At 40.9% G+C, this 26,778-nt stretch overlaps 1 protein-coding gene across 2 annotated transcripts in view; it reads right to left on the bottom strand.

Annotated features, from left to right (window-relative positions):
* ESYT2 (extended synaptotagmin 2) overlaps positions 1-26,778 on the bottom strand; it is a 235,104-nt gene that overhangs the window by 109,275 nt on the left and 99,051 nt on the right. For both annotated transcript variants that reach the window (XM_033931591.1, XM_033931592.1), the window contains exon 7: positions 13,307-13,362. In XM_033931591.1, coding sequence (XP_033787482.1) covers positions 13,307-13,362 — 56 coding nt within the window. The remainder of the gene's footprint in view (positions 1-13,306; positions 13,363-26,778) is intronic.

Here is a 26,778-nt window from a genome sequence, read left to right as displayed (position 1 = left end):
TTTCATTGAAAGTTTCATGCACATCAATTCTTATAATAATGAATAAGGGGAGAGCCTCAGAACCCCGTGCGTAATGATGTCAATTACTGCACTAGAAAGGGAAAATATCTTCACCGGCTCTTAACCCCCCTCCTACCTACAGCAGACACAGTAAATGTTTCAAAATGGTGTCAGAAAAATCAAAACTACTTAGCTTGTAGGTAGAATGTTCAATGATGTTGAAAATGTATTTTAGTCTCTGCCAGTCCTAGCCGACGGAAGTTAGGCTAGCTACCGTTTCGCTAGACAAGCTGCATCACCAAGGACGAATATCGAGCTCTTCAGGGTTTAAGAACGGACCAACACATTATCATCTGACAAGCCGATAAAGGGGGACCAGTGGTGATCATGAATAAAATTGATTATGAAGAAGAAATGCTTCGGCAACTCACGATCACCACTGATTATGTAGAATTATATAGCGACCCCAAGCCAGAACTTCAAAACATCATCAGAGAGTACACTCAGGAGGCCTTTGATAGACATCTATTAACGGAGAAGGAGGTGAGGTTTTTAAACATACCTCATCCCAAAACTCCCGTAATATATCTTCTCCCGAAAATACACAAAACTCTAGTGAAACCTCCAGGGAGGCCCATTGTTTCTAGCAGGGGATCGCTATTAGAGCCCCTTTCGGTGTTTGTAGACAGTTTTTTGAGTCCCCTGGTCACACAGAATTTCTCCTATATCCGTGATTCCACGGATTTTATCACCAAATTGGAAACAGTAACAGATGTGTCTCTTATCACATTTTTGGTCACTTTAGATGTAAAATCATTGTACACAGTTATACCGCAAAATGAAGCATTACAGGTGATAGAAGAGGAATTACTACAAGGGGAGAAAGACAGACAGGTATCCACGGAGGTCACAGTACATCTCTTAGAAATTGCTATGAAAACAATTTTTTCAGTTATGAAAATCGGTTTTTTAAACAAATTTCTGGGGTAGCAATGGGGGCTACCATGGCCCTGTCGGTTGCCAACTTATTCATGAAGGCGTTTGAACACAGACACATTGTGGATAATAACCCTTTTTTGCCTTGTATGAAATTGTGGGTTAGATTCATTGATGACATTTTTGTACTGTGGAAAGGGTCTGAACAGGAACTAAGTGAATTTTTCACATGGTTAAATAACAGGCACCCCACCATACAGTTTAGTATGGTAAAACACAGCACCACACTAGCTTTTTTAGATCTGGACATTACAAGAACTGCTCTTTCATTTGAAACTAAAGTACATCAGAAACCCACTGATCGCAACACTTTATTATTCTACACAAGTTGTCTTCCGAAATCCTTGAAGGACAGTCTTCCAGTGTCCCAATTTTTGCGATATAGGAGGAACTATTCTACATTACAAACGTATAAACAACAGGCTCAACAGTTGCGTGTCAAGTTACAGAAAAGAGATTATCCTAGGAACATCATCCTGGGGGCATATAAATGTGCCCAATACATCAATCATGACTTCTTATTCAATAAGAAAGACAAAGAGAATGAAGAGTGGCTCCCCACCTGTATACTCACCTTCGGTGGAGGTGTGGGCGCGAAGGCAGGGGTATTACGCAAACACTGGTCCATTATACAATTGCACCCCTGTTTAAGAACAAAACTTTGAGGATAGCATACAGTCGTCAACAGAACTTGAAAGAAATTCTTTGTCCCTCTGATACTACCAGGAAAGACATAACCTACAGAGTTAAAGGTAGCCACATGAAATGTGGAAAATGTAAAACGTGTGAAACAACTTTGGAGTTGCAAGGCAGCTTTTTACATCCTTTAACTTCTAAATCCCATTGGCTCCGTCATAATACTTCTTGTGGCACTTCTTTTGTAGTTTATGGGATCTTATGTCCTTGTACGAAGTTATACATCGGACAAACATCGTGACCCTTTAGGGTCAGAATCAATGAACACCGTAGTAATTTATTGTGTCACAAGACAGAGGAACCATTGGTGGAACATTTTGATACAGTGTGCCATGATTCTAGGGACTTTAAATGTTTCATTCTTGATCACGTGCCACCAATACCAAGAGGGGGAGACAGGAGATTGGCATTATTGAAAAGAGAACAGGAATGGATCTTCCGTTTACACACTGAGGATCCTGAAGGACTGAATCAGAAGATTGAGTGGCAACTATTTTTTTTAGTTTCACACAACTTTACGGGCTGTTTTGTTCCACAGAGGTTCTCCACTTCAGGCCATGAAAGCGAGGCTTGTTTTTGATTTTCAGCTGTGAACGTTTGTGATGTTGTGATGTCAGACCCATTTAAGAATAGCAGTTTCACCTGTGAATCAGTACGCTGCTGTAAGCTGCAATATCATTGTTCAGTCTTTTTGCACCTATATTGGAAATCTGCGAACTTATTTGTTGATCTTTTTTCAGATGCTGTCCGGAGCCCTGACACAGCTTGTCTAGCGAAACGGTAGCTAGCCTAACTTCCGTCGGCTAGGACTGGCAGAGACTAAAATACAAATACAAGCTAAATAGTTTTGATTTTTCTGACACCATTTTGAAACATTCACTGTGTCTGCTGTAGGTAGGAGGGGGGGGGGGGGGTTAAGAGCCGGTGAAGATATTTTTCCTTTCTAGTGCAGTAATTGACATCATTACGCACGGGGTTCTGAGGCTCTCCCCTTATTCATTATTATAAGAATTGATGTGCATGAAACTTTCAATGAAATTGTGGCATAAGTAAATTATTTCTTGAATACCAGTGAGAAAGTTATAGGAGTTGGGATTAAATGACTTGCCCAGGGTCACAAGGAACAGCGTGGATTTGAACTCACAACTTCAGGGTAATGAGGCTGTAGCTTTAACCACTGCGTCACACTCTCCTCTCGAAGGAGGTAGTGCAGAGAAAAATGGTGACAGTTAAAAAAAAAAAAGTGTGGGATGGACACAGGGGATCTCTAATAAGAAAATAATGGGTATTTATTGAAGAACTAAGACTGATACTGGCAAACTTGTGTGGTCTGTATCCCATATATGGCCATTCAGTTGAGGATGGGCTGGGTAGGGCTTTGACGGCTGGGATGGTTTCGATAGGCTAGATTGAGCTTCAATGGAGACTTCAGTAGTTGGAACCTAAACACAAAACTGGGCTGACTTCTAGGTCTCTGGCCCAGAAATATCAAGAAAATAGACAATTTAATTTATATTATGATCATAGAACCAAATCTTTTTCAGAAAAGAGAAACTGGTAAAACTAGAAGGCATAAATTGAGGTGGCAAGGTAGTAGATTAAGGAGTAATATTAGGAAATTCTTTTTCATGGAGAGGGTAGTGGATGGTTGGAATACCTTCCCGAGGGAGGTGGTGGAATGGAAAACAGTGACAGAATTCAAAAAAAGCACAGGATGGACACAGTGGATCTCTGATTAAAAAATGAATGGCATTAATTGAAGAACAAGCGCCTTTACTAGGCAGACTTGCATGGTCTGTCCCCCTTGTATGGCAATTCAGTTTATGATGGACTGGGGAGGCCTTTGATGGTGTTATACCTATGGCCAGGGGGGTAACTGAAATCTGACATTCTGACCTCCTTGACCTGAGTGTTGCCCAAACAATATCAAAGGAACTGGCCAGGGGGGTAACTGAAACTCAGCATACTATTGACATGAATCCACAAGTCTGCTTATCTGACATTCTGACCTCCTTGACCTGAGTGTTGCCCAAACAACATCAAAGGAACTGGCCAGGGGGGTAACTGAAACTCAGCAGACTATTGACATGAATCCACAAGTCTGCTTATCTGACATTCTGACCTCCTTGACCTGAATGTTGCCCAAACAACATCAAAGGAACTGGCCAGGGGGGTAACTGAAACTCAGCAGACTATTGACATGAATCCACAAGTCTGCTTATCTGACATTCTGACCTCCTTGACCTGAGTGTTGCCCAAACAACATCAAAGGGACAGTGAAACCGGTTTCTGCAACAAGTATCTGCTATCTTGACCTCTTTGACCTGGGGGATGCCCAAACAACATCAAAAGACCAGGACCGGGTGTGCCTGACTCGTAATAAAGGACGCTGGTTACTGCAGGACCAGCTGTTGTTTTTATGAACTCAGCAGCTTTCACCCTATATATAAAAGACGGGACTCTGCCCCTAACAGAAGAATCCATTTTCGTTGCAACCAAGGGACAGCCCGTGTCGACCCTCCTATCAATTGCAAGGATTCCCGATTGTGAAGGATGGTGTGGCCCAGAATCACGGTGATGTTATTCTATTTTTATGTTCATCTATATATGTAATAAAGTGTTATTGTTTATGCTTTATATTGTCTGTGTGCTTTTCTGAGTGTCACTGATCATCCCATCTGGCAGAAATAAGTGGCGGAACAGATGGAAACTCCAATAATTTAGAACATGAGGAAGGTGCTGGGAAGATTTTTATGGTCTGTATGCCACAAATGATATGATGGTTTGGCTAGGCTGGAGTGAACTTCGACAAGGTATCAAGCTTTAACAATAACGCCAGTAGTTCCAGGCAGTCTTCTATATTCTAGCACCCAGTAATATCAAAGAAAAAAGATGACTCAATTTAAGCATAAATTTTTATAATGAGTGTAACTGCTGGGCAGACTGGATGGACCACTCAGGTCTTTTTCTGCCGTCATTTACTGTTACTGTTACAATAGCAAGTACATGAAAGAACATATGATTATGAGACTCATTCCAAGAGGTTGGAAGGGGGAGTAATCACAAATAATTACCATTCCCCACCTGTAAATGGTTATGTATTTGACCAGAACTAGAATGACGGTTTCTTTCTTTTTTTTTAATCATGAAGGGGTATGCCTATAAGAGTACAAAAAACTTATAACAACTAAACGCACTAACTTTTACGCACAAAAAATCGGTTCCCCAAACCCCGACATCAAAAATCTTTTCAATATAGTCAACAACCTTTACGACATTCAGACCTTAACCCGTCCTACCTTAGACTCCCCACCACCGGCAAATGCCCTGGCTAAGTTTTTCAACAACAAAATCTCAAATCTGAGATCCACCCTATCGGTCGTTACAACAAACCATCTGAACTACCCAGTTGCTCAACTCAAAGACAAACCTAGGGCAGATTTGATCTGGAACAATTTTACCATCCCTACCTGGCAACAATTCTGCAAGCTTTACTCAAAATGCGCCGATTCCTACTGCAAATTAGACTGTTGCCCACCAAATGTAATGAAAGTAGCCCTGGTCACCTTCAAAGCCAAGTTACACACTTGGCTCTCTTCCCTTCTATGGTCAGGTACTTTTCCTGAGGCCCTAGGCCAGATCCTGATCACTCCAATTGTAAAAAATCCCAAAGAATCTATCAAGCTAACTTTAAATTACAGACCCATTGCGAACATTCCCTTCTTTGCAAAGCTGATGGAAGGACTGGTCAACCAGGATTTAGTAACCTATCTGGATAAATTCAGCATTCTAAACGAGAACCAGACAAATTTTCATTCCGGGTACAGCACTGAAACTGTTATTGCCTCACTGCTAGATTCCCTCCATAGCCTATTTAGCCAGGGCACAAGCGCTCTAGTTCTGCAATTTGATTTAAGTAATGTCTTCAACTTAGTAGATCATGCTATTCTTATGGACTGTCTGGAGTCAATCGGTCTCTCTGGTAATGTGTTAAAATGGTTCCAGGGTTTTTTGAGTAAACGATCATATCAAGTTTACAGTGACAACACTCACTCCTTCAGCTGGGTAAACTCATGTGGAGTACCACAGGGCTCCCCCCTATCCCCCACACTGTTCAACATCTACCTGGCCGCACTGGGGAATCTACTACAAAGTTTAAAAATCAAATTCTACATCTATGCAGATGACATCACTATAGTCTTTCCACTAACAAATCTAACCCCCGAGATGAAAAATCACCTGGTATCTATCTTAAAGCAAATCGAACTATGGATGACCGATTTCAAACTGAAACTGAATTCATAGAAAACCAAATTCTTCCTGGCGAGTCTGAACGACAAAATCAAAGATTCATCAATTTCCTTTAATGGTCAAGTCTTTCACATTACAGATTCCAAAAAAATTCTGAGAGTGACTCTGGACTGCTACCTTACCCTTGAAGCTCACACCGACTCACTGGTCAGAAAAGGCTTCTCAACATTATGGAAACTAAGAATCATCAGGAAATACTTCAATGCAACCTCATTCCGATTACTGGTGCAATACTCCATTCTAAGCTTACTCGACTATTGTAACATCATTAATCTGGGGTCTTTCAAAAAAATCATCCAAAGACTCCGAATCATCCAAAATTCAGCAATCCGATTGATCTTTGGGTTAAAAAAATAGAAACACATAACTCCCTATTACCAAAAAATCCACTGGCTGCCCCTGAAAGCCAGAGTGCTATTCAAATTTGCCTGTCTATGTTTCAAATCCACTCTTGGTTCGGCCTCCAAGTACTTGGTTCCCCATTTTAACTTAGATTGTCCATCTAGTCCCACCCACAGAGTACATCTGTTCAACCATCCAACACTAAAGCCCTGCCGTTACAAAAGATACCTGAACAGAACACTTGCCTTCCAAGCAGGTCAACTGAATGACTGGCTGTATAATATTATCAAGCACTCCTCTTCCTACCTAAGTTTCAGAAAATTAGTAAAAACAAACTTATTTAACTAATTTGTAACCTAAGACCTATTAAGCCTTATCTCTTCAACTCTAACTGAATTGTTTCCCAAGATCTCTTATGCCTTACCTCTGTATCCTACTCACCTGTATTTTGATGACTTTACATTGTACTTATATTTGCTGATTGTCCAGCCCTTCTTTGTTGCAAATCGCCTCGAACTACCACAGCTTGGCGGTATATAAGAATAAAATTATCATTATTATAAGAAGAGCATACTGTCAGAACTAGGAATGCCTGTCACCTAAAAGTCACCACTTGTCTTCCAACAAAGACAATTTTGAGGCAGATTGGAAAAAAATCTCTGGTACTCAATCATCTTAAGCACAAACATGAATACCTAAGATTCTATGTTGTTTAAGGTTTCCCCCGCAGCAATTCTTATGTTCTTATGTTCAGAGGGTTAAGATCCAGTGCTTCCTCCTGGGTTTACATTCAGAAAAAGAGGTAAGAACATAAGAATTGCTGCTGCTGGATCTCACAGCAGCCCTTAGGTCAAAGACCAGTGCCCTAATTGAATCTAGCCTTACCTGCGTACATTCTGGTTCAGCAGGAACTTGTTTAACTTTGTCTTGAATCCCTGGAGGGTGTTTCCCCTATAACAGCCTCCGGAAGAGTGTACCAGATTTCTACCACTCTCTGGGTGAAGAAGAACTTCCTTACGTTTGTACAGAATCTATCCCCTTTTAACTTTAGAGAGTGCCCTCTCATCCTCTCCAGCTTGGAGAGGGTAAACAACCTGTCTTTATCTACTAAGTCTATTCCCTTCATTATCTTGAATGTGATGGTGATGGTGAAGGTGATGGAAATACTGGCCAATTTGCCAGGCCTAACAATGAACTAAGGTTTGACAAGAACTATGACCCCCCCCCCCCCCCCCGGAAAGTTTACTAGACACTGGAGAATGACATGGGGACAAATTTGGCCCTGTCCCCACAGAAACTCAATTTCCCCATCCAGTCCCTGTGAGTTTTGGTGTTGTCCCTGTCCAATTCCTGTAAGCTCCACTTTAACCACACACTTATGATTTTAAAGTGTTTGAGGCTTGTGCAGATGAGGACAGAGTTTACAGAAATGAGGCAAGGACAGGAAAAGAACTCAAGGGGACGGGACAGCAAAATGAGTTCACGCGGGGACAGGGAAAAATTTGTCCCAGTGTCATTTTCTACTAGATACGTCTCATGAGACCATGGGAAGAATATGCCAGAATTCTGGTAATTTTAAGTACTGTATTTTGCAAACATTTTTTAGAATAGCCGCTTTAGTAGTTTCCATCAACTCTATATACTTTTTGTACATTGCTTACAGCTTGGTTGAAACAGAAATAAATGTACTTAAGTGTGTGAGCGCTCACTACAGAGAATAACCTAGTCCAGCATTAGAAAAATCTAGCTGCCAAAGTAAATCACATTCCTTAAGAAAAGATGAAGATAAGATTAAAAGAGGTGGCACACACATGACTGTTTTTGAATATGAGATTTTATTTTAAAATTTATATGCCCCATATAGGTATGCTGATTACAATACATACAAACATATAATGCTTGAATACCTATATGCAAACCGCTTAGACCAGTGTTTCTCAACTCGGTCCTAGAGTCCCCCCATGCCAGTCAGGTTTTCAGGATATCCACAATGAATATGCATAAACTTGATTTGCATACTCTGCTTCCATTATATGCAAATTTCTTTCATGCATATTCATTATGGATATCCTGAAAACCTGACTGGCTGAGAAACACTGGCTCAGACAACGTCCATTGATAGGCAGTATATAAATAAATTAATTAAATAATCCAATAACAAAACACATATAATAACATAATACCATGAAATACCATAAAATCATCCCTCTTCATCAGAATTTTAATAATCTCCATCAAAAACAGAATGCTTGCACAAACAGATGTGTCTTGAATAACTTTTCAAAAGTACTCTGAACAGAAAACATCCATAATAAGCTTGGAAGGTCATTCCACCACATTGGACTTATACAAGAAAAGGAACCTAACCTTGTAATCTGATAATGTGCCCTATATAAAATTCTGGGCAGTTTACAATAAACAAACATCTACAATTATGAGCATTTAAAAGCAGATTACATTAAAATGCCAACAGTTTTACTGGATACAATTTAAGGCAGTACAACCTCTTATTTAAAGATCAGTCTTAAACATTGTTTATGACAAAGTTTTTAACACTCTGTGAAAATCTATCAGGTCTCTCACTAAGTGAAGACCTTGTGGTCGCTGGCGTCATAGTTGTGGGCCAATAATTTAACAAGAATGTGTAAGCATGTCTGCGTTCTTATCTACCCACACCTATGGGACCTCTAACAAGAACAGCACTGGTGAACTGGGACAATCAAAGGAAGAAAATCCCCCATTATCTGTGCATAAAAACACTATTAGTAATATCCTAAATTTACACATTACAGTTATGTTTAATTAGTGCAGTGCAATGCAATCAAAGATGGTGCGATGTGATATTTTACTTTACTTCTAGTCATAAGCCCTGCCACTCAAGGGTCCTGGGTGAAAAGGATGGAAGTTGAGGAGGAGTAACCTAATGGTTAGTTTAGGAGCCTCAGAACCGGAATTCGATTCCCATTGCAGTTCCTTTCTGACTCTGGAAAAGTCACTCAATCCTCCTTTGCCCCAGGTACAAAATAAATACCTGCATATTATATGTAAATCACTCTGGGCTAGATTTACAAAACAAACCGATCGTGTACCGATCAGTTTGCGACCCCTTTACAACCCAATTTTACTCCGGTCCGATTCAATTACCTCTTACCTCTCTGCCGATCTGATTCCGATCCGCACATGCAAATGAGGGGAACGGCATGCAAAGTAGTCAGGGACGCGATTCACAAAAGAAATTTTGCGAAAAGACTGGGCTGTCCGATCAACTCAAGAAGCGACTGCTAGGGACCGGTCGCAAATGTCCTTTCCGACTTTCCAGCTCCATTGCTGCCCCGATCTCGCTGCCTTTACTCTTCTTGCCGCCCTGCTCTCTGCCCTTCTCCTGCCTCTCAGCCCCGCCTCCCTGCCCCGACTCTCCTCTTGCCGCCCTGCTTTCTGCCCCGACTTGCCACCCTGCTCTCTGCGCCGAATCCAAACTCCCCCTGCTCTCTGCCGCCCAGACTGATCTCTGCTGCCCCGACTCTCCTGCTCTGTGCCTCCTTCCCCGGAGTGCAAGCCCGCATGTTTAAAGCGCTTTAAACCTGCGGTCTCGCACTGCAGAGAAGGCAGCAGAGAGCAGGAGAGTCAGGGCCAGTGAGTTTAAGAGGCTGCTGCCACCGGGGATTGCCCTTCAAGAGAGTCGGCCCCCCCCCCCCAAAAAAAAAACCAAACGGAGCAGAAACGAACAAGAACAGGGAAAGCAGATGGTCTGCGCATGCGTCTGGATTGCACACTTGCGATCCATGTTGGCAGATGGGGGTGTTCCTCTGATTGCCCCCATTAGAATATTGCTGGTTTCTGAATCTATCGGACCTGCCCGGATCGGACACAGATCGGTCACGATCGGGCAGGAATCTAACCCTCTGACTGTAATCACAGAGGCAGTATATCAAAGTCCCCTTTCCCCACAGTCTAAAAGTTCTAAGACTGTTTGATGTAACTCAGTTTGAAAGATGTCCTGTAAGGAAAGTAGTGATGTGGGCTATGCAAAATCCTCAGTTTAAAAAAAGGCCTTCTGAACGATTTTTAAAAAGCTTGTCATTAAGTTGAAGCACTAAATAACAAAGCTCACTTACCACAGATAGGATCAAGACAATTTTCCAAATTTTTCTAATGTTTCATGCACATCATCCTTACACAAAAGAAATACTAATATACTGTGCACTTATACCAGAAAACAGAGCCCAAGTCATCAATTCTATCACACAAAGGCAGGAGTTAAATAGTATCAATAAAACTACCAAATCCCCCAGAACTCCCGTGAAATATTCCAAACCAATGTAACCTATCTGTACCACAACACACCTGTTTTCTGACAGGTAAAAAGTAAACCATCTTAACACTCCATCATCAATGCCCAGTAATTTCAGCCCTTTTAAGAAGAATGCCATGAATCAAACATGTGAACTTTTTAAAAATGCAGCCACAATTGCCTTATTAGATTCAAGGATAAGCAACGGGACTGTAGATGTTAGACCCCTGCCTATATAGCTGTAATACAGAGCTTAGCTCAATCTCCTGCAACTTATTCATCAGACTGTGCCTTAAAGTAAAGTGAAACTGTAGCCTGAATTTACTCCTTAGCAAGAAGCTGTTTGTGAACCACTTAGCTGATGCAAACCCCAACTTCGGAAACTTCTTAACCCCAGACTAAATATTGAGGCAAGATAACTTTAGCCATCATGGAGCCAGAGTTCCCAGATTTGAAACATTAATTACGTAAAATGGATATTCCTGGAGTTTCCCAAATCAGAATGTTCAGAAAAGAGTGAACTGTTTACTTTATCTCCAGAGACAGGGTCTCTGTCAGAGATGTATAAGAAAGGCCTGTCTGAGAACCATAAGCTATATGCTGGCCTCATCAGATCCAAGCTGGTACAACTCAAGTCATTAGACAGAATTGAAAAATGAACTTGCAGAGATATTATTAGTAATTTATCTTTAAAATCCAGCATGGTACTGGGAGACTGGAGGGTGGCTAATTAATGTCTATTTTTAAAAAGGGTTCTATAAGTGATGGGCAAAATAGTAGAGACTATTATAGAGAACAAAATTACAAAGCATATTCATAAGCATGGATTAATAAGACAAAGCCAATAAGAATTTTGTAAAGGGATATCCTGCCTCACCAATCTACATTTCTTCGAAAGGGAGAATAAATATGTGGGTGAGCTGGTTGAGGGTGTATCTGGATTTTCAAAATGCATTTGACAAAGTACTTTATGAAAGACTTCTGAGGAAATCAGAATGTCATGGCATAGGAGGTAATGTCCTATTATGGATCAAGAACTGGTTAAAAGATAGAAAAGAGAGAGTAGGGTTAGATGGTCAATATTCTCAATGGAAATGGAGAGATAGCAGGGTTCCTTAGTAGCTGGGACCGCTACTTTTTAACATACAAGTATTTATCAATGATCTATAGATGGGAATAACTAATGAAATCATTAAATTTGCTGATGTGAAAAATTGGAAGAGGACGTTTAATTTGAGCAAGTCAAAGTAATGCATGAGGGAAAGAGAAACCCAAATTATAGTTATGTGATACAAGGTCCCACATTAGGCATCACCACCCAAAAAAAGAATCAAGGTGTCATAATTGATGATAAATTGAAACCCTTAACTCAATGTGCAGCAGCAGCTAAGAAAGCAAATAGGAAGAGATAATGGTTACTGCAGATGGGCAGACTAGATGGGCCATTTAGTCTTTATGTTTCTGCCATCATGTTTCTATGTTAGGAATTATCAGGAAAGGAATGGAAAACGGTTATAATGCCTTTATATCGCTCCACGGTGTGGCTGCACCTTGAATACTGTGTGCAATTCTAGTCACCGTATCTCTAAAAAGGATATAGCAAAATTAGAAAATGTACAGAGAAGAGCAACAAAATTGATAAAGGGGATGGGCCGACTTCCCTATGAGGAAAAGCTAAAGTGGCTAGGGTTCTTCAGCTTGGAGAACAGACAACTCAGGAGAGATATGATAGAAGTCTATAAAATATTGAGTAAGTGGAAATGGGTAGGTGTTAATCAGTTGCTTACTCTTTCCAAAAATACTATGACTGCAGACTGCAGCAGGAACGCATGGCAGGCATTTTTGATCATGGCTCTCACAGGACAAGAGTGTAGGAAGATCATTCCTGCCCCGCTTTACCGCTAGACCCCCAGGGATTTAAAGGTAAAGTCTACAGGAGTCAGGGAGGCGGAGTGGTTTAGTCAGCTGTGACAGGATGCAGGAAGGATCGCTCCTGTCTCGGCTCACCGCTGGACCACCAGGGCTTCAGGCAGGCCTATAGTGGGCATCAGAGGCTGGGTAGAAAGGAGAAAGGGAGGGCTGGTTGCAAGGCAGGGCACTTAAATATAAACCCTACAGTTTAAATTAGAGTCAACCTTTTTTTTTCCTTTTTGGGAGAAAAAAGGTTACCTTGGTTTATATTTGGGTTAGTTTAAATTTGAGTTTATATGGTAATATTCCAAGAAGGGAAAGGAAAGAACTCTAGCTTACTAAGCATGTAATTTGCTGATAGTGTTAACAAATGCTATCGCAGGGCTCATTTTATGCTATGAGCCCTATAATAGATAACATATGATAGCTTATCTAAGCATATGCTCTTAGAAAATGACCAAGTATCCTAAAATCTGATTCACCTGCCCTTTACAGAATAACAAAACACCTCGCTATGACAAATTGATTCAAGCAGATTGAGAGCATAAGAACATAAGAAGTTGCCTCCGCTGAGGCAGACCAGAGGTCCATCTCGCCCAGCGGTCTGCTCCCGCGGCGGCCCATCAGGCCCATTGCCTGAGCAGTGGTCCCTGACAGATAAATGTTAAAATAAGAAATATAAAGTTAACTTAGCTGGGTAAATACTGAAGCTGCTGTTTTTGTATTTAAAAAAGCCATTTTATGATATTTGATGCTTACTTCAATCCAGGGATATCAAGTAGATTGGTCAGTCCTGTCCAGTTAATTTCCAAGAGCTGCAAAATGGAAAGAGAACAACCAGTAAATGATTTGTAAACATTAAGCGCACACACTCATATATCAGGTCACTCTGAATGGTGAAAGGCAGATTGTTAAAAAATCTACATTTAACACAATTCTAACAATTCTGTGGAACAAGGAAAGGAACAGACTGTAACATTATGAATGTAATTAGTGAATCCTCGATATAAGAATCTAATCACTTTAAGGGAACAATCACTTAGAAAGCTCCAACAAATTTAATCTGCTCTTTCTTTCTCTATCACCTCTCCATGTAGGTTTGATGCTGGGGGAAGGGGGAAGAACACATGGAAGGGGGGGGGGGGCGCATGGTGTGGTTATGTCGGACGCCTCTGCCCCGGCACAAGCTTCCCTCACTACGCCACTGCTACTTGACTTTGCAGTGGATTTAAAGAGGGTAGGCGTGTGCAGATGTCAAGCACACAGCTATTTCCCAGGTGTTCTGAAGTCTGGTGCTGATGAAAGCAGGCTCAGTTGGCATTCTCCCCCACACTTTTCAAGGTTAAAGGTACAGCCTCAGCGCCCTGAGATTGTGGGTTCAAATCCACACTGCTCCTTGTGACCCTAGGCAAGTCACGTAATCCCCCCATGGCCCCAGGTACATTAAATAGATTGTGAGCCTGCCAGGACAGATAGGGAAAAACGTTTGAGTACCTGAATAAAATTAATGTAAACCATTCTGAGCTCCCCTGGGAGAATGGTATAGAGAATGGAATAAATAAAAATAAAATAAATAAATTCTGCTTCTTCAACTTTTGATTGCAGCAGTTCTCAAATCAAAAATTGATGTTTGATCTTGATCCCCTTCAGCTCCACCTCTTTCATTATGTATAACTTCCACGTGAAGGGCCACAAACAGGTCTGTTTTTCAGAGAAACCAACCAAGTGCTCCTAATGAATATGGGTACCCAGAAAACAAACCTGTTTACAGCTCTCACATGTCAGAGTTGGGGACCTAGCCTAAATGACTTAACATTAAGACTCATATCCAACTTGTACACTAACTACTAGGTCACATTGAAAATATAAAAAAATATTGTGATAGCCTATAATATGTTCAAATACAGATAAATCTTATCCCTCCCTCCCCATAAAATCCTAATGTAAATGAGGTTATGAACCTATAGAAATATAAGAACATAACTGCCATATTGAGTGAGACCTAAGGTCCATCTCTCTATCTTGTTCCCAACATTGCCCGGTCCAGGCCACAAAAAAGTAGCAAAATTCTTACCCCCAGGGATAATATCACAAAAAGTAGCAAAATTCTTACCCCCAGGGATAATATCACAAAAAAGTAGCAAAATTCTTACCCCCATGGATAATATCACAAAAAGTAGCAAAATTCTTACCCCCAGGGATAATATCACAAAAAAGTAGCAAAATTCTTACCCCCATGGATAATATCACAAAAAGTAGCAAAATTCTTACCCCCAGGGATAAGCAGCAGTCTGCCTTAACAACACTGTATGGACCTTTCCGCTAGGAATTAGTCCAAATTTTTTAAATCCCATCTACAATAACTATTTTTACCCCATCTTCTGGCAGCAAATTCCAAAACTTAGCCATGCAAAAGCTTTCTCTGGTTTGTTTTAAATGTACTAAGTAACTTCACAGCATGTCCTCTGGTCTTTGGAAGAGTCACTCCATCCCTCGAGCCATTTTGGTCATCCTTTTCTAAATCCACAATATCTTTTTTGAGATGTGGCAATCAGAACTGCATGTAATACTCGGGGAGCAACTGCACCATGGGGCAAAACAGAGGCATTACAATTTTTTAAAATTTATTTTCAATTCCTTTTGTATTAAATCTTTACATTGTTTGCTTTTTTTAGCCATACCACACACTGAGCAGATTTCAATGTATTGTCCACAATGACACCTAGGATTGTTTTCCCTGGGCAATGACTTCTAACATCATTTAACTATAATTTGGGTTATTCTTCCCAATGTGCCTCATTTTGTATTTGCCCACATTAAATTTCATCTGCTATTTGGATGCTAGTCTACCAAAGTCCTCCTGCAATTTCTCAAATCTACCTGCAATTTAACAACTTTGAAAAAAATTTGTGTCGTCTGCAAATCTGATTGCTTCAATGATTGTTCCCATTTCTAGAACATTTATAAATGTGTTAAAAAGCACCGATCTCAGTACAAATCTCTGTGACACAACACTATTCACAATCCTCTATTGAAGAGAATTGGACATTTAATCCAAGTCTTTTTTATCTTTTAACCAGTTCTCAATCCACAACAGGGCCTTCTATTCCACAGCTTTTAATTTCCCCAGGAATCTACGTATCATGAAGAACACTGTTAAATGCTCTCTAAAAATCTAGATACACTACTCGCATGTCATCTGAATCATCTTTATTCATGCCTTAAAAAAGCAGTACATTGGTGAAGCAAGACTTCTCTTGATTAAATCCATGTTGATTCTGTCCCACTGAAGAATGTCTAATTTTACTCTTTCTATTAGTTTCTACCATTTTGCCAAGTACTGATATCTTGCTCACTAGTCTGTAGTTTCCCAGACTGCCCTCGAACCTTTTTCAAAAGCTTACATTACACTGGCCACCCTCCAATCTTCAGGAACAACAGAATTATTAATACATTTGTAATTTCATGTTTGAGTACACATGCCTCATAACTTAACCAAGTAAAAACTGCTCTACAGAGGTAACCATACCACCACAAAAAGAGAAAGCTATTCTCTCTATAATGCAGGGCTTGATATATGTCAGTGACAATCGTGTTACCTCTCTGGAAGTATTCTAATAACTTGCTGAGCTTTACTAGAGAACTGTGCATCCAGAGGACCCCAAAGTTTCTCGGTTCACAGACCCTTAGCGTCTAGTAATCTTTTCATGGCCACATATTTCCTCTCAGCTGTTCTTCCCCACTGCTCACCACTGCTACAGGTTGAGTCTTATCTTTGCTAGCGTGGGAGTACCCAAGCCCCATCAGCTGAAGAGATCTACTGCCTAAGGTTCCATCTATCACAATCAAATATGATGACAGTCCCACATGCGTCGATGGTGCCATGATTAGACTACTGTAATGTTCTATTTTCAGGGCTTCTGCAATTGGCACCAAAGAGAGATTTGCTCTCAAAAGCTAATTCATGTGCTGTCCTATAGAAAGATACAGTATTACCTTGTTTGTCAACTCATGATGGAAACTAATTCTTTTGTTTTAATCACACTCCCACTAAGAAGTGGACCTCTGTTTTCCTGTTCAGGTGATATTTCCCAGTTGTACTACAGATGAAACAAGCTGTACCACACAGAGTTTGGATTTTCATGCTAACAGCCAATCCTGAGACTTTTGACCAAACATGTGGGGGTTTTTGTTTTTGCTTGTTTCTTACCACAAATGCTTCCCTTGACACAAAGTGAGTCACAGTAACAAGAAAGATGTCAGAAGATACAGGTTATTTGGACCTGGCCTCCTCTTCTTGGAAGCTTAATGCGGTCATACCACACTACTTTGTGCATGCTGACGTTTTGTCTCCTCTCCTGTAAATGTAAGGATCTAACACTAGTTCAACACCCAACTCCCCCAGCAGGTACAAGTGTATTTGTATCTTCACACCGCACCCTCCTCCCTCTCCACTCTCTCATTTGTTTTTACAAATTTACTATGAGTATACCATTTTCGTGGAACTAGACCATTCAAAGTAGTTTGATAAAATTATAATAAGATAGCAGAGCAAAAGACATATGACAAAGAAAGAGCAGAACCCCTTACAATATTCTAGTCCAAGTTTGAACACTGCCCCCCCTGAAACAAATATTCTCCAATGGAATAAAATGCAACATACTCATACCACAACTCATCCTTCATGCAAGGGAAAGAGAAACGTCTTTAATCCTTTTCTAAATAACATCAAATTATGCATTCTTCTGAACTCCAGAGGCAGTTTATTCAAATATTCTAGACCAACAGCTCTAAAAACCTTAGTTCCCCAACTGATTTTGGAACCTATCTATTGCAGGGATCTCCAGGGGATTCTACAGCAATGATCTCAAATGTCAGCTTGATACATAACTTTTACCCTAATTTTAAAATATAATGGCTTTTGGAATGAAGCACTTTAAAAATAGGGATAAACAGCTAGAAAATGTTTGTTTCAAGATACGAGGAGCATTCAATAATTTATCTACCTTTTGAAAAAAGTTTTCAAAAAATGTTGTTTTATTTTTCAATATAGTCCCCTAATAGCTCCATACACTTTATCCACTTTTCCTGCAATGACTTTAACCCATTTTCATTTGGTAACAATACTAAACAACATTGGATATGTTTGTTTCTTATGTTGTTGCACATGACAACCCATCCCAACTTAAGTCAATACAAGCAATTTAAATAAACAACTTTCCTTGATCAGAATTATAATCTTTGTAAAAATGTAAGGGCCCTCTCCCACCTTCTGCTTTCTAAGAATATCCTTGCAGCTGCATTTTATATTATCTGATGTTTTTTTAATACCTAACCAAAAAACACACATACAAGATATTTCAATGGTCCTGGGTACTTATTAATAGAGCTTGAACCACTGTGGTTCAACACCATCATCATAGGTTTCAACTGACAAATGGCTTTTAATTAACTTTTGAAATTTTGCATTGTGTTAAAAAGGAAGGCAATCTGCTTTTATACTGACAGATTTATTTTAAATGAAAAAGGAGAGCATGAAAATTAGATATTTAAAAAGAACACAAACAGACCTTGAATCAAAACCAGAACAATTACTGAAAACCCTACAAAGAAGGTCTCGGAACCAATGTAGTAAATCTGCCATACCAAAACCCCAATTCCAGGGCTCACAAAGCTATACTTCTACCTATAAAAAGATAGCACTGCACACATCATACTAGGCCCTAGAACACCAATATAGCTACTATTGAGGAAAACAGCCAGACTGCTACAAATCTCTATTCCAATGTCTCTCAAACTTTTTGTTTAGCTCTGGCACACTAAACAGAGCAAATGTTTTTTGCGACACATTATAATTGAAATTATAAAACTGCAAAACCAACAAAAATTTAAGAGTTATTTAAGCTATGTATGGGTAATTGTCACAACGGTGAAACTAAAGTAAATAGTATATAGAATTGCTAATCAGTGCAATGGATGTGCTTGTTTTTGTGTGCAAATTAACTCAAAACGCAGCTCAATAGTCAACACGCAAACATGTATTTCATCATCCATCATCTGAATTCGTTCTCCTTTTTTCCTCTTTAATTTCTGTCAGAGCTGAAAATCCAAGTTCACAAAGATAAGACGGTCCAAATGGTAACAAAGCCTTGATTGCTTTGCTACTCAAGTTAGATAACTACTGCATAAAAAATGCAACTAAAATTACTTGCCGTTAAGTTTTCAAGGACCAATCACATCAACGAATGATGCCAGTCTGGGTGGTTGTATCCTTACGCACACAGATGCTCATAATGTTGAAAGACTCTTGCATAAGTGACATACAGGTCATCTATTCTAGTGCATACTTATGAAGGGAATTTTAAAAAATAAAGTAACATTCTGGAATCTCACGTGGCCCACCATTTCAGACATGCAGAAACTACTGTACACTTACTAACAAGCTCTTACCTCAGACCCTTGTCAAATATAGCATAATTAACCACAAATTAGAAAAAAAGAATGCAGACAAAATCTGTACTGGAAGACCCCAAGAACCCAGACTCTTCATACAATGCAACACAGAAAAAATGTAGCACAAATAAATTTCCTTCTGCTTAAGCTCGTATATTTCAATTAATAAACACAAAATGATTATTTTTCTACTTTTGGGTTGACTATTTATTTTTCCAAATTCTGTTGATCTCTGAGTACTCTATTTCCCCCATTCTGTAGTCTTTACTGTATCTTCCAGTCCACAAGAGTTCACAGTCTCTAAGGACCTGTTTTACAAAGCCACGCTAGCGACTGCCGCGCGGCAACAGCCCTGAAGCCCTTTAAATCTCTATGGGCTTCGGGGCCGTTACCACACTGCAGCCGCTAGCTCAGCTTTGTAACACAGGCCCTAAGTCTTCATGGCGCTTCTCACCCTGAGCCAATCCCTGAAGTCTTCCTCCCTCTGACCCAAGCCCTTATCCCTCCATTCACTTTTCCTTACTTAACTTCATAACTGCTTTCCTGCTTGCTACAAGTGGTTACAAGTCCCTATTTTTCTTCCATTTCCTCCAGGAAATTGTCCAAACCTTTCTTACAACCAGCTATGCTATCCACAAAGTAAACTTCACTAAGGTAGCAGAGAAACAGAAAACACATATTCAACTAGAGAACTCACAAAAGCTTTCTTTTTTCAAGAAATAGACAAAAATAATACGAATCTTATTGAAATTCTCACATATGTTGGGCTCTTCCAAAAGACCATTTTGGGGTCATGCTGTCTCTTTTTAAATCTTAGTAATTTAGGAATCAAATTTTTAAAACTACTCTAAACTCAGTGCACATTACCACTGAACACGGTGAAGGAACTTGCACAGTTGTACGGGTGCTCAGGCTGGTAGCTTTGGTCTACAGAATACATGAGACCAATTACAATATAATACGGGTCATTTTTTTCTGCCATTATTTACTATGTTATTATAGAGTAAACAGATATTTCAATTAGTAAATCAGTTTTAAGAATTATTTATGAAATACCTTCGGTACTGTCAACAGTTATTCTGGGAGGTTGATTTAGAGTTCCCAAGAACACAATTATAAATGGGTGTTTCCAGAGGATGTGGTAAGAGTGGATAGCGTAGCTGGTTTTAAGAAAGATTTGGACAAGTTCCTGGAGGAAAAGTCCATAGTCTGTTATTGAGAAAGACATGGGGGAAAGCCACTGCTTGCCCTGGATCGGTAGCATGAAATATTGCTATTCCTTGGGTTTTGGCCAGGTACTAGGAACCTGGATTGGCCACTGTAAGAATGGGCTACTGGGCTTGACGGACCATTGGTCTGACCCAGTAAGGCTATTCTTATGTTCTAATTTAACAAACTATGGGCCCCTTTAAAAAAGCTGTGGTAGTGATTCTCCTGTGGCAAATGTACTGAAGCCTAAGCATAGGAAGTGAATGGGCTTCAATGCACTTGCTATGGGAGAATTGGTACCGCGGCCTTGTAAAACGTGCCCTATATTCATACTGGTGAGGCCAACAATGCACACAAGGTAAATGTGAAAAAGATGGATGGAGTCCCCATGCAGCTCTTAATATTTCGCCCTGCAAAAAGGTAAAATCCTCTTTTCAAGTCTAAACCTATTTAAGGAAAGATTATAAAATATTCATATTTTATAAGGTGGACAATGACAAACATTTAGTAGTATTAAGCAAAGTATGACCTATGTATGTAAGCAGTTAGTGTTTAACCCACTTTATACTGATCAATCACCATTAGGGGTAACAGAATGGAATGGAAGAGTACCTTTTTACACAGAAGTCATATAAATGAGTGCTATTCCTAGTGGGCCACACCATCACGTAATGTTGGAACTGAAAATGCACAGAGCTCCATTGACAGTCCTGCTGAAAATCAGGAGAAGGCTATACCTGATGAGCTTCTGGTCTTCTCTGAAGCTAACCAACTACAATATATAGTTATGAGGGAATGCCACAGAGGGGAACAAGAAAGAAATGGAGAGAGAAAACAACACACACTTAGAGAGGAAAAATGGCAACCTGGACAGGAGAACATAAGAACTGCCATCTCCGGATCAGACCCATGGTCCATCGAGTCCGGCGATCCGCACACGCGGAGGCCCAGTCAGGTATACACCTGATGTAGTTTTAGTCACCCATATCCCTCTATGCCTCTCGTAAGGAGATGTGCATCTAATTTGCCTTTGAATCCTAGCACAGTGGATTCCTTAATAACCTCCTTTGGGAGAGCATTCCAGGCGTCTACCACTCGCTGTGTAAAGCAGAACTTCCTGGCATTTGTCCTGGACTTGTCCCCCCTTAGCTTCAAACCATGTCCTCTTGTCCGTGTCGCATTGGACAATGTAAATAATTTATTTTCCTGCTCTATTTTATCGATGCCTTTCAGCATTTTGAACGTCTCGATCATGTCCCCTCGCAGCCTCCTCTTCACAAGGGAGAACAGTCCCAGTTTCTTGAGTCGTTCCTCATATTCCAAGTTTTCTTGGAATATGAGTATTCCTCATATTCTACTCGTGATTCCTTTCTTTATCATGCCTAACATTCTGTTTGCTTTCTTTGCCGCTGCCGCGCATTGTGCCGACGACTTCAGGGTCCTATCTATCAGTACACCCAGGTCCTTTTCTTGTTCGCTCTTACCCAGAGTTGCGCCTGACATTCTATACTCGTGTTCCTTATTCTTACTACCTAAATGCATTACTTTGCATTTCTCCACGTTGAACTTCATCTGCCATTGCTCTGCCCATTTCTCTAACTGATACAAGTCGCTCTGGAGTTCCTCGCTATCCTCCTGCGATCTGATTGCCCGGCATAGCTTTGTGTCGTCTGCAAACTTAATGATCTCACTGGATACTCCTTCTTCCAGGTCATTGATGTAAATATTAAATAGGATCGGCCCAAGAACCGAGCCCTGGGGCACACCACTAGTCACTTTCTCCCAGTCTGAGAACTTCCCATTTATGCCCACTCTCTGCTTTCTGTTTTCCAGCCATTTGCCTATCCACCTGTGTATATCTCCCTCTATTCCATGGCTTTGTAGTTTCCTGAGAAGTCTTTCATGTGGAACTTTGTCGAACGCCTTCTGGAAGTCCAAATATATTATGTCCACCGGCATTCCACTATCAATTTGATTGTTCACGGTCTCAAAAAATTGAAGTAAATTTGTTAAACATGATTTCCCTTTCCTGAACCCATGTTGACTGGGTTTCATCAAGTCGTGTGTATCTAGGTGCCGGACTATGCTATCCTTGATCAGTGCTTCAACCATCTTTCCAGGGACAGACGTAAAGCTCACAGGTCTGTAGTTTCCCAGTTCCCCTCTCGATCCTTTTTTGAAAATTGGCGTGACGTTCGCTATCTTCCAGTCTTCTGGTATCTGTCCAGTTCTGATTGTCAGATTGGCAAGTTTTTGCAATAGCTCTCCAATTTCAACCTTCAATTCCTTTAAAACTCTCGGGTGAATTCCATCCGGTCCAGGGGATTTGTCACTTTTAAGTTTGTCGATCTGGTAGTATATCTGGTCCAACTCCACTTCAACTGTGGTGAGGCTGTCTTCTATTACTCCACTAAACACTTTCACTGCTTCTGGTATTTTTGCGGTATCCTCCTCCGTAAAGACGGACGCAAAGAAGGAATTTAGTTTGTCTGCAATTTGTTTATCCTCTTTGATGTACCCTTTTCTTCCCTGGTCGTCCAGGGGTCCCACCGCCTCTTTTGTGGGTTTTTTCCCTTTCACGTATCTAAAGGAGATGTGTGTGTATCTATCCTACCTCATTTTAGTCCACTAGCAATTACACTGTGGATGTAGAGTTTTACCCTTTTCTTACCACAAACATTCAGCAAGACAGTTTGTCTCCTTATGCCTTAATAATATTTTTCTATTAGTCACATTATGAGTATTTTCAGGGGTGGCAATCGTGGTCTTTGAGGACCACAATCCAGTCAAGTTTTTTCAAGATTTCCACAATGAATATGCATGAAATCTATTAAATACAATGGAAGCAGTGCATGCAAATCAATCTCATGCATATTCACTGTGTAAATCTTTAAAGCCCAACCACGGTTGTCCATCCCTTATTTAGAGAAAGGAGGACAGAAGGGGGGAAGGGTTTTGATATACAGGCAGTCCCCGTTTTATAAACATCTGACTTACGTGTCCCAATGTGCCCCTCTCCCTCCCTCCCGAGTTCCAATGCGCCCCTCTCCTTCCTGAGTCCCAACTCACCCCTCTCCCTCCCTCCCTCCATTCTGTGCTCCAAGTACGTGCCTCCCTCTGGCAGGTGTTTACCTTCTGGCTGGCTCCATCTTCCTTCCAGCCACAGTCGTTTCTCTGCACCAAGCGGCAGGCAGCAGCTCCTATGTGCGTCCCACAGCTGAGCCGGAAGCCTTCCCTCTGATGTCGGAGCTTTGTGCAGAGAAACAAATGCAGCTGGAAGGAGGGATCCAGCCAGAAGGTAAACACCTGCAAGAGGGAGGTACATACTTGGGGCACAGAATGGAGGAGGGAGAGAGGGGGTGCAGTGGGACATGGGAGGGAGAGGGGTGTGTTGGGACTCGGGAGGGAGAACAAACTTTGGACAAATGATGGAAGGAAGGAGGGAGAGGGCATGAACTTGGGACACAGACTGGAGGGAGGGAGGGGAGCAAGAGCCATAGGATGGAAAAATGGAGGGAATGAGGGAAAGTGATGCTGAGGTAAGGGAGGGAACAGAAACATAACATAACTTTTATTCTTGTATACCGCCCACCCGAAGAGGATCTGGGCGGTTCACAGAAAAGAAAAACTGGACAATCAGTGATGTTTACATAAATTAAGATTACCGTATACATTAGCATTAAAACAATAAGATCATACAAAGTAGTATTAAAAAGGTAGTACAATTGAAACAATAAAAAATGATTATGTAATAAATTTATCAAACAAATGTGTTTTTAAAACCTTTCTAAAAGCAATCTGCAAATGATTTTGAAAAATCAAAGGATTCAACCACGAATTCTGTTTGCCTAATTGAAAGGCAATTGTTTTGCTAAGAAATCTCTTGAAATGACACGACTTAATAGTAGGATACCTTCCATATCACAGGGAACTAAAACAGAATTGTCGAGCCCTGGAACGGAAATGGAAAAAAATCGAAATCCCCCTCAGACAAACAATCCGGGCGAGACAACATCAAGTGCTATAACACAATACTAAAAAAAGCAAGAAAGAATTTCTATGGAGATAAAATCACCAGATCAAAAAATCAAAATAGTACTCTGTTCTACATCTGGCGAAACTTAACCTCAAAAAATGACTCCACCTCTCCCCTCTCCCCTCCTTCCGCAAACGACTTAGCCAAATTTTTCAATGAAAAGATTTCCACCATAAGGAGCTCTTTCCCCTCAGCAGTCTCTTACAATTCTCTTCCTCCCAATGACTCAAACCCTATCCCAGCGGATAGATCCTGGACGACATTTGAACCCATATCTGAACCCCAGATCTCTAAACTCTGCCTCAGACTGAAATCCTGCAAATGCATCTTAGATCCTTTCCCATCCCACCTTTATGAAAACATTCCTGCACAGGCCATCTCCTCCCTTACGAGACTCATTAACTCTGTTCTACTATCAGGCTTGTTCTCCACAAAAATGGGCCACATTGCCTTGTCACCTATTCTGAAAAAAGCTGATCTCGACCCCTCCCTACCATCAAACTACCATCCCATAGCAAATATCCCTCTACTTACCAAACTTCTAGAAACCATAGTTGCTACCCAGCTCTCCTCCTATCTCGAGAGATTCTCCATTCTTCACCCCTACCAACATGGCTTCAGACCCTGCTTTAGCACTGAATCCCTCCTAGTTTCCCTAATTTCAAAGGTACAACAACTACACTCACGTAACAAATTCGCTGTCCTACTACAATTCGATCTTTCCGCTGCTTTTGATGTCGTCCATCACGACATACTACTTTACCAACTTTCCGAGATTGGAATCGACTCCACCGTCCTAATGTGGTTCTCAAACTTCTTACGCTCCCGTTCCTACACCGTCAACACAAATGGCACCATGTCCACTCCTTGGACTCCATCTTGCGGTGTCCCTCAAGGATCACCCCTTTCCCCTATTCTCTATAACATCTACATGTCCTCCCTGAAACTCTTTCAACTATCCCCTCTGGAAACAATCTGGATCCCATCTACACTTATGCAGATGACATCCTTGTCCTCCTTGAGACTGACCAGAACCTCACCAACCTCCACGAAAACATTACAGCTTGCATAATGAGACTCCGTGCCTGGTCCCTCTCGGTACAGATGAAACTAAACGAATCTAAAACAAAACTACTCTGGCTCGGCCCAAAATTCGAACACCTGCCCACACTTTTCACACTACCCACAGGCGATACACTACAGCTTGAGTTCTCATGCAAGGTCCTTGGTATCACTATCTATTCCTCTCTCTCCCTCAATGACCACCTCAACTCCTTGGCAAAATCATGCTTTTTCAGCCTTCACATGCTGAGGAAAGCTAGATCCTACTTCAGCCAACAACACTTTGCCATCCTTGTCCAATCCATCATCCTCTCCAAACTAGATTACTGCAACGCCATCTACTTAAATCTATCCAAAAAAAAGTATTCTAAGACTCCAGCTAATCCAGAATACTGCAGCCAAACTGATCTTCTCAAAACGCAAGTCTGACCATGCCTCCCCACTCCTTGCCAAACTTCATTGGCTCCCAATAATCTCCAGAATCCATTTCAAATGTTCCTGCCTGGCTTTCAAGATCATTAACGGAATCCTGCCTCCTCTTATCCCACTGTCTTTCAACTCCTCCAGTCCCGACTCTTCCAGAACTGCCCAAAGGCTTAAACTAGCCTTCCCTCTCCACACGGCACTATTCAGGCAAACTGGGAAAATCCCTTCTCTTCAAAATCACAGGTCTTTGGAACGACCTCACCACCCCGCTGCGGAACCTGAGCTCCCTTCAGTTATTCTGCAAAAAACTGAAAACCTGGCTTTTCAGCAAATTGTAGCTCTATCCTTCCCCCCTTTCTCTCCCCCCTTCTACACATAAGTTCATGTAATCCTTTTTCTTCTCCTCTACCCACTATTTTAAGTTCTTGTAAACCGTGTCGAGCTCCATTCTCATGGAGATGATGCGGTATATAAACTTAAGGTTTAGATTAGATTAGGATACATAAACATGAATTCATTATGAGCATAAAACTTGAAATGAGAGGATAAATATTTTGGGGCCAAACCAAAGAGAGCCTTAAAACAAAAACACCCAAATTTAAAAAGGACCTGTGCCTCAAAAGAGAAAATTGGGTGTCTGAGTGAGAAGGGAAAGAGATGGTACACACAGGGATGAAGAAAGAGGAGAATTGTTGGGCATGGTGGTGGGAGAGGAGTGAGGTAGAAATGCATGGGAAAGAGAGAGGAGAGGAAGTAATGTTGGATGTGGTGGTGGAAAGGGATGCAAGAGGGGCCTCAAGGAAGTGGAGAAGGTGGGAAGAATACTAGGATCCGAGTTACATACAAATTCAACTTTAAAACGGTTTAAAAACCAGAACCCATTCTTAACCCAGGGACTGCTTGTATTGCCATTCTGTGGTTTACATATTATAAACAGGTATCTTACATCTAGATAGTCCAGGCAACAAATGAGTTGCCTGTTTTGCATTCGCAAACATTTCTATTATATTATACTATTTTGTTTAAGCTTTACCAAGATAATACT

The sequence above is a fragment of the Geotrypetes seraphini genome, chromosome 2 (assembly GCF_902459505.1).
Source record: "Geotrypetes seraphini chromosome 2, aGeoSer1.1, whole genome shotgun sequence".
Taxonomy (NCBI): Eukaryota; Metazoa; Chordata; class Amphibia; order Gymnophiona; family Dermophiidae; genus Geotrypetes; species Geotrypetes seraphini.
The sequence above is the reverse complement of the archived record's forward strand: the minus strand, read 5'-3'. Positions and strand labels throughout refer to the sequence as shown.